The sequence below is a fragment of the Limanda limanda genome, chromosome 13, assembly GCF_963576545.1.
Source record: "Limanda limanda chromosome 13, fLimLim1.1, whole genome shotgun sequence".
Lineage (NCBI taxonomy): Eukaryota > Metazoa > Chordata > Actinopteri > Pleuronectiformes > Pleuronectidae > Limanda > Limanda limanda.
Window position 1 is genome coordinate 1,961,675 of NC_083648.1, and position 13,141 is coordinate 1,974,815.

Genomic DNA, 13,141 nt, shown 5'->3' on the forward strand with positions numbered 1-13,141 from the left:
AGAAGCTTCACGGCGGGAACGTGAAGCTGGAGCACAGGCAATCTGAGTGCAAGCGCACAGATTGAGCACAAGCAGGGGCTTTGTGTGAGTGCAGGCTTGTGAGTAAAAGTTTTACAAAATCTCCACGCGAAATCAAAAAGTCCTAATCTCACACTCAAGGAACACACTCGTGAGTAGAGGTGAGAATGTTGGTGTATGATAAGTTAACTCAAATATAAATATACAAGAAATTCAACTTCTCCAACGCCAAAGAAAATCTGATTTCATTTCACAGGACGTTGTTTGCTCATCTGTTCTCATGTTGTCAGCTCAATTCTTCCTGATGCTACTAACATGACTGTGTTGGGGGGGGGGTGTTAACGCGGGGTTGTGTGTGTGTCTGTGTCTGTGTGTGTGTGTGAGTGAGAGAGAGAGGTGTGTCGACAGGCTGTCCGAATGTGAAAAAACAAAAGCAGAGAGCCTTCACACCGTTTCCTCTGCTTTGACAAACTCTGGGACTGGACGTCTATATTTTTCTCACTGTCTCCAGAATCTGTTCTCTGTAAATAATCTGCAGCTCAAAACATTTCCACTTTGAGTTCGGCTGTTATGATGGATATAAGTTGAGATACGAAGGTCACACAAGTGCCTGTTCAAAATAAATCAGGATGAACGCCAATCAGATTTTGTCATATCGGCCAGAGTCTGGTGGAGGTGCTGCCTCATCTCCTGCAACTATCCAATGAACCTGTTCACTGCAAAATCTGTCCATCCAAGCAAATCATCCAAGGTAGACTTTAAAATAGTCTTTATTCTTTTGAGAAACTTTAACAGAATGAAGAGGCAGAGTGAGGCAGACTGCAGCATCAGCTGAAACACAAAGAACGCCAACACCTACAGTTCATTGGATCGGCGATTTCAAAATTCAAAAGTGTGTCAATGTCCAGATGAACAAATTGTACAAGGTGGTTCCTGTTCTGTCAACCAAGGAGGCCCTCACCTGCATAAAAAAAACACATATAGACCTGGTAATTCTGTTGGTGAATATCAACCAGGTCACCGAGCTTCCTCAAAACAGGAATTAAATTTAGTCCAATTTAAAATGACCATTGCGTCAAATAGATATCTGATCTTTGTCAGCCTCTGCTGGCAGCAAGTAGGAACTGCGACAACACAAAGATCCCTTTTAAACTACAGACGCCTGAGACAGACGTGAAAGTTTAGATTCACCAAATTCAGAGGGTTTCATTACATGGGTTTGTTCCTGGTCATGTCAGAATAACATGGTTTTAAATACTAAAAAAATTCCTGATTGCTGGTGTCAAATCTTCAACTAATCGGTAGGAGAAGTCTCCCAACGAGCTTGAATCCTCGTTTTCGGTGAGTTCCCCTGGATTTCAGTTCTTGTGCCTTTTAAAGCTCCTCAGTCTGCAAGTGTTTGGACACAAGACCCTGAACGACTTGTTCTGATGGACAGTTTGTAGTTTGGACAGTTTTGCAGTTTGGACACTTTGCAGTTTGGACACTTTGCAGTTTGGACACTTTGGAGTTTGGACACTTTGCAGTTTGGACAGTTTGCAGTTTGGACACTTTGCAGTGGAACATTCCTTCAACATTTCACTGGAGCTCCGCGGGCGGCAGATCCATCCAAAGACGCGTGTGCAGGTTAATTCCACGGTGCCTTGCTGTATATTGCGAACCTTACTTTATGTTCTATGTGTGGTTTCCACTTTTTTTGGTATAATGTGCAATGTTATATATATTATATAATCATGTGGCTGTACATTTTATACTTCTGTTGTTTTTCCTGAATGATGACCACGTTTTCTCTTGTTTCTTTACACAAGCATCCAACTCACAGTGGATCTTATACCGGTATCTTTTATAAAAATAAATCTGTATGAGTTGTTTTATGTATTAAAAGGATGATTCTAACAATAAATGGTTGCATATTTGATTTAAAGGTGTATTCAGTTAGACTTTCTCTTTATTTCACACTTGTTCCACAGACTGAATTATCTGCAGTAGTTGTGTGTGTATTGTGTTCATAGTTCCATTATTCAGCTGTTTCCACTTGTTGTGACTCAATCTCAAAGAAGAATGTGAGATTATGAAAATTATCATTTCGTATTTGTCTGGCTGATCGGCCCAGTTATTAACACCAGAAACCCCCTTCACCCGAACCCCTCCAAAGTGTAATGAGGTCTTCTTGGGTTTCAAGAAAATCCATTCAGTCGTTTTCCCGTAATCTAAAGGACAAACAATGAGAGCTTCTTGGCCGAGGTTACCGGCCAATGGAAACCTCCAGAGGGTTTCTCAGGTTTCTGAATCGCTCTTGGTCTGGCCCCTCCCCTGGGACCACTTTGCCTTGGGAGACCCTACCAGGGGCCACGGATCACAGGATCACCGGGACAGTCATTTCTAGCTACTTAATTTTAATAATTACACAAGACTGTATCTAGGGTTGTGCTACAGAAGTACAGGAACCTTTGGGGTGGGGCTGATAGCACTAAACACACCTGATTGGTCGAGCAGTCCAGCTTTTGATTAGCCAACACTTTAAAAAACCTGCAGCTGCGTAGATAGAGTTTTTTATTTACTGTTCTCTCGTACTGAGATTATGAAAGACGAAGTCCGGCCCCCTACAGGACAATCAGAGGGAGACAGCAGGAACTGTGATGTTTGTGACGTCAGGTCAACTACACATTATGCAGACAAACAACACTGCTCTCCGTGTATACAAATATTCTTTATACATTACATCCATGTTACATTCAAAAGAAATAGAAACACATCCAACAGCTAAAGTCACATTCAAGTCGTTTCTGTGCTGCACATTGCAAAGTCATCACCAAGAACCGAGTCTAGAACCGAGTCTAGAACCGATCCCGGAGCCCGAAAACCCGTCTCACATCCCAGACCAGCACAGAGCTCCTGGAAGCTCAACAGACGGGACACATCAAATCAACGAGTTTCAACAGCAGCTTTAACACGAATCATCGAGGATCGATCCTGTGCAGCAGCATACGCCAGCATTCAGAGACAGTGAGAGATAAGTAATTAATCCTCCTTCTGACATCAGGGGTTTGTCTTGTGCTCAATCTGCCTCGGTCACTGAATCCTGAAGGCTCGTTGGTCAAAGGCTGGAGGGGAAACACTGGGTTCTTCTGAGTGATTCCACCGAAGGTTCTCGTCGGGTTTCTACGAAGATTTAACATTTTAATGTAAACCAACTAAATATGAGAATTTCATGTCAGTTTGGCTTCTGACCAGAGACTGTAAACAAAGATGGGGGACATGATAGCCCCCTGGTGGCTATAGTGCATCATACGTGTCCTCCAGGTTAGAAGACGGCACATGGACCAAACTAAAAAGTCACATTTCTCAAAGATTATCACATTGATGTATTTTCAAGTGTTCACGTTTGGTCTTAATTAGTTATTTGATGATATAAAAACGTGGTAAAACAACTTGATTGACAGTTGAGAGTGACTCGGGCACGGGAACTCCATATCGCTGCTCCAAAGAATCTGGAAAACACATCCCAGCAAAGCTCAGCTTGTTACGACCAGGTGAGAACCATCAGATGTTTGGTTCCTGCCCGGCGTTACACCGATGTGACCCGGACGACGACCTCTCCTGAGTCCTCGTCCGGGCTGAGGTGGTTCCGGGTCCCGAGGCTCGGACAGAATGGGGCCAAACAGAGGCAGGTCCACGGCTGTGGCCCCAGCTGGGTGGAGTGGGAGGGGCCATCGGGCCCAAAGGTGGCCAGGGGCAACCAGAGCGTCCTGGGGGCCAATAAGGAATGACCCGTGCTCATCTCCTCCATGTCCTTTGCCTTATCGTAACCCTGGACGTCCCAGTGGAGGTTCACGGCTCGCCAGCGCAGGAAGACGCTGTACACTGCTGCCCCCTCATGGACAATCAGGCCTGTAGCAACGACAGAAACGCACACACGTGGAAGAAATGTCGAAACTGTTGAATACATTATGCAAATTAGAAATGGTCCTTTTCAAGCTGCCGGTCATATTCAGCATCAGGTGGTTTCATTTCTTTTCTTCTTCCACCTTCCAACACAACAGAGTTTATTTGAAGGGATTTAAAACACACAAAAAACATCACACGTCTCTTTTTCAAACGTTTGTCAGATCCTCAGCTCTCTCCTGGAGTCTCCACACTTACTTCACTTTAAAACCAAACATAAGAAGCCAACATCACCCCGACTATTACTCAGGTTGTGAGTTTGTATTATAGTGTTTGTTTGGCTCATTACACATAAATGACACCAAACAACACATTGGACCCCAACAGCCAAATAGTTCCATCTGCAAATACTAAATATTTGATAATCGACCTCAGAGAACGGTTGTGTGGCTGCATTAATGATTCTCTCCTCACCTACGCAGACCAGGTCCATGAAGCCGTACATGCCGTAGCAGATCTGGAAGAGGACGTCGCGGCGCTGCCAGATGGCGTGCGGGCTGAGCGCCGACCACAGCAGCCAGGAGATGCTGGCCACCAGGAAGAGGGAGCCCAGGAACACGGCAATGATCTGCACCTTCTCCACCAGGGTGATGGTGATGGACTGCCACTGCAGGCAGAGGAGACAGAGAGAGAACAAATGTAGGAACAGGACAGGAACACAACATGTATCTGTCACACCGCGGTGAGGTTTGTCTTGTCTTGGGGTTTTTGTCTCGTAACTTCCTGTTTTATTTTGAAATCCTAACTCTCCTCTCGTTTCAGGTCACTTGCCCTTCCTCATGTGTCACCGGTCTGATTGTCTCTGATTGTTTCCACCTGTTCCCTTCACCCTCATGTGCTTATAGTCTGCGTCTCCCCTTTGTCTTGTGCCGAAGTGTTTCGTTCTTGTTCGTGCACCTAAGCCTTACCCACAGTCATTGTCGTTTTTGCCAAAGAGTTTCTTGCTACGCCACGTAAGTTGTTTTCTGTTTCCTCCTTGAGAGTGATTTTTCGTTTGTTAAAGTTTTCCAGTTTAGCTTTGTTTTGTGTTGTTTGTAATCTGTTTTTCTTCCTCCCTTTTGGAGCGATTTATGTTTAGAGAGATTTAGTTAGTTTGTTGAGCCTCCTGTTTAGGTGAGCCTTTTCTTTTGCCCCATTCATTAGTAGTTTGGTTTTCCTCCTTCGGGAGCGCTTTTGATTTCTTGCTCTTACCATTTGTTTGTCCTCCTTCTGGAGTGATTTATGTTTAAGACCTTTTTCTTTTTCTAGTGTGTGTTTTGTATTTATTAGGAAGTTTTTTTCCCCCCAGTTATTTCTTGCCAAGTATTATATTATTATATAGATATAGTTAGTGAGATTTTCATAGCCTTCTTGTTTGTCACTCTGCATTGAGGTTCTGAAATCAATAAAGTGTGCTGGTACGTGATATTCTCTGCTTCTGAGTCCTCATTCCAGTCCAGGCCTGACAGTATCTGACTGTGGTCGTTCTCCTCAGATAAAACTCAACAGAACGATGTCCTGCAGTACCTGCCACGGCCTCTTCATGTTGATGGCGATGACGTGGAAGCGATAGCAGCAGAGCTCGCAGGTCCAGCACCCCCGCTCGCTGATCCACTTCAGCAGGCAGTGCTGGTGGGTGTAGCGCACGGAGCCGTCGCAGCGGCACGGGTTCAACAAGTCGCCCTGGAGACCAGAGAGAGGGCAAAGGTCAATATACTGTGACGGAAATCTGGAGATACAAGAGGCTGGAAACAACAAAGTTATCTACGTGTATTTAATAAAGGGCCTTTCTGCAGAAAGGATCAACACAGGGAAACCACAAGGATCTCAGAGTGAAGATGAAGAACAGTCAGATGCACGGATCTTATATAGGAGAACTGAGGCTGTTTGCCTGAACCAGTTCAGACTGGCTCTGTAGGGTAGATTCAGACAGGAACTGAAGGACAAGAAGAAATGATTTACATACATTTCTATTGGGTTCCTTGGACAGTCATGAGTAATAAAAAGGTCATACAGGTTTCAGGTCATAAACATTTAAGGTCATGGAGTCTTAGACAGGTATGCAAAAAGTTACTCTTCAACTACAAAATAGGTTTCAACCACACTTTGCTCTTTTCCACTACACAGAGTCATTTTTCCAATACAAGAAGACATTGATTTGATCAAAGCACTTTAAGACATTCACAAGTGGAAAATAGCTGGAATTCTAAAAACCAGAATAACTAGAACTGCACTTCGATTCATATTCATGTCTCGGTTGGACTTTCTATAAATTCGTCCACTTCCTGTTGCACCAGAGACGGTTGAACATCGGGATCTTTCCCGGGACGGTAGGAAACTGACTGTCTCCATCTTACATCCATTGAGGAAGGTGTGTGTGTGTTTCCCATCATTTCAAAAGTCCTTCTCTTCCAGGAGGAAGACACAGGACTCGTTCACCACGGAGCTTTGGCAGCACCGCTCAGATCAATGCTCATCTCTCAGAGCTACACTCACGGATATCAGCCGGCCGACATCAATCATTGAAGACACATATTTGTGCTTCTGTTTTTTCCTCGGGAAGCCATTACTGCAGCGTTGACCTGCCGGCTGAGCTGTGAGTGGCATATTAATAGTATATTAAGGTCAGTGGTCAGGAAGCTCATTTCTCATCCTGTCATGAAAACCTTGTGGGTTTAATCGGACCTCGGAGGCTTCGTCTGGAATGAAGTGACGCGGCGGCTTCCAACTGAAGCTGTGATTGATAAAAAACCCGACATCTTGGAGTCTGAATCCTCGAAGAGCCCAAAACTTAGCACGTATTCATGGATTATGATACAACTAGATTGCTTAGATATACAATATGCTGACACACATACACTAATGGCGACACCTCCATCTCTACAGTTGTCTTTACGGCTCCATCTCTATCAGACTTCTTCTTTTGTACAAGTACAGTTTTCTACGTGTTTTTCCCTGTTAATAATAGTTAAAGGGATAGTTCACAGAAAAACAAACTTCTTATCTTATCTCTCACCTGGTTTAGATCTATGAGAACAATTGTGATTCGTGAATATTGGATTAAGAACGTTTTTTTTTTATAAGATTTGATCATTTGTTTTTACTACGATCAATGGATTCTAGAATTTACAAGAAGGCAAGCAAGGCTTCTACTGAAGGGCGTAAATATATATATATAATATGTTCATGTGAGAGCAGAGAGACAGGAAACAGGAGGAGAGAGAACGAGTCACATGGCGTCTTTTACCTCTCGACTTCCAGGACATAACTCTAGAAACACAGTGAAGAACCTGACGGACCAGCTCCCCAAAAAAGGTGAGCAAGTTATTTTATTATTATGATTTTGAGATAACGTTCAAAGGATATTTTCATGAAAATATAAAAATGACAACCTGCTGATGCTGGCCGGGCCTCTGCTCGTGTTAAATGACATCTCATTCTCACTCTGTCGTCTCACACAGGAATATTGTAAGTGTCAAGTTTCTGTTTTGTAATTTTCTCGGTAACCGGTGAGCTTGACCAGCCCGTGGCCTCGGATCAAAATCAAATATTAGTCTGGACCCGGAGGCAGAGCAATTAGATTAGCTCTGCTAATAGGCTATAGCCCACGTTCAGAAGACAGGATATTCACTTAGGCGTTTACTGCCCTGACTCCTCTTCCCCTTCAGCTCCGGTGGGGACGACTCGTCCCTCATCCAGTCTCACTGTCACGGAGCAAACAGGCAAACGGCGTGTCGGGTTTCAGAGCCAGAGTGTCCATTTGTCCCTGCTGGTCCACATCTGTCCACCCAGCTCCAGGAAGACGAGCAGACAGTTCGGCTGACGCATGGCGTAGGGATGACGTTTATTATAAATAGATTATGATTCAGCCTTTTTCATCCACCTCGGATATGATGGATATGACGCAGTTTGATTCATTGGGTTTCGATTTTACAACGGACACGAGACGTAGATTTGACTCAAGAATAAATGTGCACTAAGAAAACATGCACCTTCTAAAGGGAACTTCTGCTTCCTCTTGTATTCAGCTGCATTTTTTGAAGCTGTGATTTCCCAAAAAAATACAGTAACGAGCTTGAAAGTTCAAATAGTAGTTTGGTCCAATAATCATCCTCAATTAAATCTCACTCACTAGTTCCCACAGCAGTTTGGAGACAGAGGTTCAGCCTCTAAAGGAACTCTGGTGTAACTTCTATCTCGGGCTTCCTCTCATGAATCAGACTGAATGAAAATGGATTTTTAAATCTGGATTTGGGTTGAAACCATTTCTAAAGGCTGAGATTTACATTCTTCACACTAAATAAAGACAATCACTTTTTGTCTATCTAAGAATTTAGATAATGAACAGGAAACTTCAAGGGTCCACTGAACTCAACCTGAAGAAACAAGCGCTTCTAAACTTCACTGCCTTTTATCTAAAAACACAGCGAAGCAGTGAAATGAAAGGAGGAGGATTTACAGAGAGGTTGAACTTCAGGTCCTCAGCAGATGATCGGACCCAGAGTGAAGCTTCAGGACAGAAACCTGCAGCTGCTCTGACCTGCGCTGTCAAACATGGCCGCTGTCGAAAGAATCAAACCTGCTTACAGGTGCAAAATGGTACGAAGGGTGAGGTTTGATTTTTCTTTCATGAGTTAGAACTTGTTTTCAGAGCATGTTGACCTCTGACCCTGTAAATCCTCACTCATACATTGAACAGTCTCTGTTTCTGTTCACTTTGTCCAAACCTCCATAAAGATCGCTCTAGCTCCTGCTCTAGCTCTCCTTTGGCTCTCGCTCTAGCTCTCCTCTGGCTCTCCTCTGGCTCCTGCTCTAGCTCTCCTCTAGCTCCTGCTCTAGCTCTCCTCTGGCTCTCGCTCTAGCTCCTGCTCTAGCTCCTGCTCTAGCTCTCTTCTGGCTCCTGCTCTAGCTCTTCTCTAACTCCTGCTCTAGCTCTCCTCTGGCTCTCGCTCTAGCTCTTCTCTGGCTCCTGCTCTAGCTCTCCTCTGGCTCTTGCTCTAGCTCTCCTCTGGCTCCTGCTCTAGCTCTCCTCTGGCTCCTGCTCTAGCTCTAGCTCTTCTCTAGCTCCTGCTCTAGCTCTCCTCTGGCTCTTGCTCTAGCTCTTCTCTAGCTCCTGCTCTAGCTCTCCTCTGGCCCCTGCTCTAGCTCTCCTCTGGCTCCTGCTCTAGCTCCTGCTCTAGCTCTAGCTCTCCTCTGGCTCTCGCTCTAGCTCTCCTTTGGCTCTTGCTCTAGCTCTCCTTTGGCTCTCGCTCTAAATCTCCTCTGTCTCTCCTCTAGCTCTTCTCTAGCTCCAGCTCTAGCTCTCCTCTAGCTCCTGCTCTAGCTATCCTCTGGCTCCTGCTCTAGCTCTCCTCTGGCTCTGGCTCTCGCCCTCCTCTAGCTCCTGCTCTAGCTCCTGCTCTAGCTCTCCTCTAGCTCCTGCTCTCGCTCTCCTCTAGCTCCTGCTCTAGCTCTCCTCTAGCTCCTGCTCTAGCTCTCCTCTAGCTCCTGCACTAGCTCTCCTCTGGCTCTCGCTCTAGCTCTCCTCTGGTTCTCGCTCTAGCTCTCCTCTAGCTCCTGCTCTAGCTCTCCTCTGGCTCTCGCTCTAGCTCTCCTCTGGTTCTCGCTCTAGCTCTCCTCTGGCTTCTGCTCTAGCTCGCCTCTGGATCTCGCTCTAGCTCGCCTCTGGATCTCGCTCTAGCTCTCCTCTGGCTCTCGCTCTAGCTCTGTGGTTCTCGCTCTAGCTCTCCTCTGGCTCTCGCTCTAGCTCTTCTCTCGCTCTAGCTGCTCACCAATCGGTCGAGGCATATGTGGCCCACATTGAGTTTGTACTGAACCGGACCGTGCCCCCCCCACCAGCCCACCCCACCACTGGGGTCCACCCACTCACCTGCTCTAGCTCTCCTCTGGCCCCCCCACCCCCCCACCACGGGGGTCCACCCACTCACCTGCTCTAGCTCTCCTCTGGCCCCCCCACCCCCCCACCACGGGGGTCCACCCACTCACCTGCTCTAGCTCTCCTCTGGCCCCCCCACCCCCCCACCACGGGGGTCCACCTACTCACCTGCTCTAGCTCTCCTCTGGCCCCACCACCCCACCCAGGGGGGTCCACCCACTCACCTGCTCTGCTCCCTGGAAGCAGATCCTGCAGCTGGGGGTCGGGATGCACGTGTCACTGCTGCAGCTCCAATGCATCGCCTGCGTCTTGCACGCTGCCCCCCCCACCGCCCCGTCCTCACTGGAGAGATCCCCCCGGGTGGATTCATGCGGGTCGCCCCCCCCACACGTGTCCCCTCCGTCCCGGTCCTCCCGGTCCTCCCGGTCCTCCCGGTCCTCCCGGTCCTCCTCCCCCGGCTCCTCCTGGTCCTCGGCCCCGGGATGCGGAGCTCCTTGGGGGGGGTCTTCCTCCCGGGTGTGGCGCTGGGTGATGGCGCCCCCCCCCCTCGCCTCTCCCTCCTCGGTGCTCATCATCAACTCAAGTGTCGGAATGAAATGTCACAGATGTTCCTCCTGCACTGCGGGACGTGATGCAGATCCAGATCCCAGATCCCAGATCCCAGATCCCAGATCCCAGATCCCAGATCCCAGGTCCCAGGTCCCGGATCCCGGACCCCCTCCGTCCCGGTGCTGCCGAGCCGCGGATCAGCAGCCGGACCCCCGCCGGTCCTCCGGCTGGATCCGCCTCCTGCGCTCCGGGGCCCGGGGCCGTGGTTCCGAGCAGCAGCGTCCGGGCATCGTGAGGGAACCGAACCGACCTGAAGCACCGGATTCCCGTCTTCCTCTTCCCCTCCTCCTCCCCCCCCTCTGCCTCCGCCTCTCCGGTCCAAGCTGACAGCTACACACACACACACAAACACACACACACACACACACACACACACACACACAACACACAGCACACACACACACACACACACACACACATACACACAGCATACACACACACACACACACATACACACAGCATACACACACACACACAAATACACACACACACACACACACATGCACACACATACACACAGCATACACACACACACACACAGCATACACACACACACATACACACAGCATACACACACACACGCACACACATACACAAAGCATACACACACACACACATACACACGGCATACACACACACATACACACACACACTTGTATCTAAGTGAGCCCTTGATCAAATAAATAAATAAATACCACTTTTATTGCATTTTGTATTTCAGTATATTTTGAAACACCAGACATCCAATAGTTTTTACTGTATCGAGTTTATTCTGTTTTTTACATCCACATGTGTTTGTAAGGGGAGGGGCTACTGGCAAATACCTTGACACTCAGTGACGTCATACATCCCGAACCTAGACCTAACCCCCAAACAGTCCATCGAAAAAGTGTAACCTCACTCTATAGGTTAAAAATGCAGCAAAAGCAACATTTTGCCTCAGGATCTTCATTATTAATAATTAATTAATTAATTAATTGAATTAATAATTCTTATTGCATATTTAGTAGTATTTAGGAAATGCTACAAAGATGCATCAAAATGCTGCTCTGCAATGGGAATACTACAATAAGAGATTTGTTCTGCATTAACGTTATTTATTATTGTATGATAAGCAAAAAAAAAACATTCATGTCTCTGGCAGAAAAGGCTTCAGAGGATGAAGACTGTTTGCATTCTGTGTTTTTTCTTTTAATTTTTTAACTCCTTTGCTTTTTATTATGTGTTCTTATTTTGTATAAAAATAAAACTGAGTTTTTTTTATATATTTTATGGTTTAATATACTGTATTTGTAATAAGTAGAACGTGAAATGTGGCATTTTATTTTTGAAGGACTTTTTGTATCTGGTGAGGACGCTCACTTCAGTGACCAAAACTATCACAGTTATCAGTATTATCGCAGTATTGTTAAAATGACGTACACAAACTGTAGTAATTTCACGTTTTACATTGACATCAAATATAGCATCAATAAAAATGTTAATATTTTCATCATTTATCGAAGGTGGAAGATATCCGTAATTATTAAACACACTTTGGCGACAGTGGATGTTAGTTTGTCTGTTAGTTCTGCTTCCGCCATGTTTTTATAAAACACAACATGGACAGAATCAACCAAATCATCACAGTAATAAAGGATTAAACACACACTAACACACACAGACACACAGACAGACACCCTGATGTGTCAGTGTGCTGTCTTTCTGTCCAGAATCCAGAATCCTCCTGTGATGAGTCAAGCTCAGGAAACAGATCGGACCAGGTCCCAGGGGACAGGACCAATCAATCACATTAATATCTCATTAATATGATGGATGAGGAAACTCTCCCGACCCATTGCATTAGTGTGTTTTTACAAACTTTTTTCTCATCTTATTCTACAGAACAATGCCACGTGCACTCTCTCATGTGTGGAGACATTTCACCCCATCCAATGTAGAAGGAAAGGCTGTGTACATTTGCAAATACTGTGCAAAGACCTATGTTAAGAATGACACAACGATGCAGAAGCATATAGTCAAGTGCCCAAAGTTTCCTCAGGGCTCAAATCAGCCTATGACACAACAAAATGTTTGTATTTATGTCTGTATATGACAAGGTAAATACAGTTAGTATAAATTACCCACAACATTTCCAGTTTATTCACGTATATTCCCGTTAATTCCCATGGAAAGTTTCCAACTTTGAATATTCCCGGAATTTTGCAACCCTAGTCAGGGCAGAGAGAGAAACAAGAGTTTGAGCACAAGGCTGCAGCCCAAGTTCAGATAATCACATCTGTGCTCAGAGCTGATTTGTAATATTTCACCGAAAGCAAATCAAACATCTGAGCCTCTTCCATCAAACTCCAGCTACATCTCATTAGATGCACCCATGCTTCACTAAACTCTGGGAAAAGACTGTGGTCACAAACATAATAATCCTCGTTTATTTTTATTAGATGCGAAATAATCCAGAGTAGCTGCCAGACCAGAGGCTTTAACAAAAACGTCCATCCCTCAATGTGTCTATATTGATGATTGAGTGGTGCTGAAGTCTTTCCTGAATGAATACAAACAAAAAACTAATTTCCTGTGTAGCTCTAGTCTGTTGAACACGTGCGACTCCCTGGGAACTCACCACTGTTCTGGGTTTCCAGACTCAGAGTTATAGAGACATCACCTGTTCTCCTGAGGCCCGGTCTCTTATCATCAGCCTCCAAATGGACCTGATAA

General features: G+C 45.8%; 1 protein-coding gene across 1 annotated transcript; it reads right to left on the reverse strand.

Annotated features, from left to right (window-relative positions):
- Window positions 1–3,586: 3,586 nt before the first annotated feature.
- marchf11 (membrane-associated ring finger (C3HC4) 11) lies at window positions 3,587–10,389 on the reverse strand. The gene is made up of 4 exons (XM_061083586.1): window positions 10,042–10,389; window positions 5,470–5,625; window positions 4,378–4,570; window positions 3,587–3,909 (listed from the first exon to the last, which is right to left on the reverse strand). Exons 1-4 carry the CDS (start codon window positions 10,387–10,389, stop codon window positions 3,587–3,589), a joined length of 1,020 nt encoding a protein of 339 aa, XP_060939569.1.
- Between the last annotated feature and the right edge of the window lie 2,752 nt (window positions 10,390–13,141).

Excerpts from the sequence above, each read along its gene's own strand:
- marchf11 (XM_061083586.1), bottom strand. The coding sequence starts at position 10,389 with ATGAGCACCGAGGAGGGAGAGGCGAGGGGGGGGGGCGCCATCACCCAG. Across the intron at positions 4,571-5,469 it reads ACATGAAGAGGCCGTGGCAG|TGGCAGTCCATCACCATCAC; the intron begins GTACTGCAGGAC and ends CTCTGCCTGCAG. Across the intron at positions 3,910-4,377 it reads CATGGACCTGGTCTGCGTAG|GCCTGATTGTCCATGAGGGG; the intron begins GTGAGGAGAGAA and ends TCGTTGCTACAG.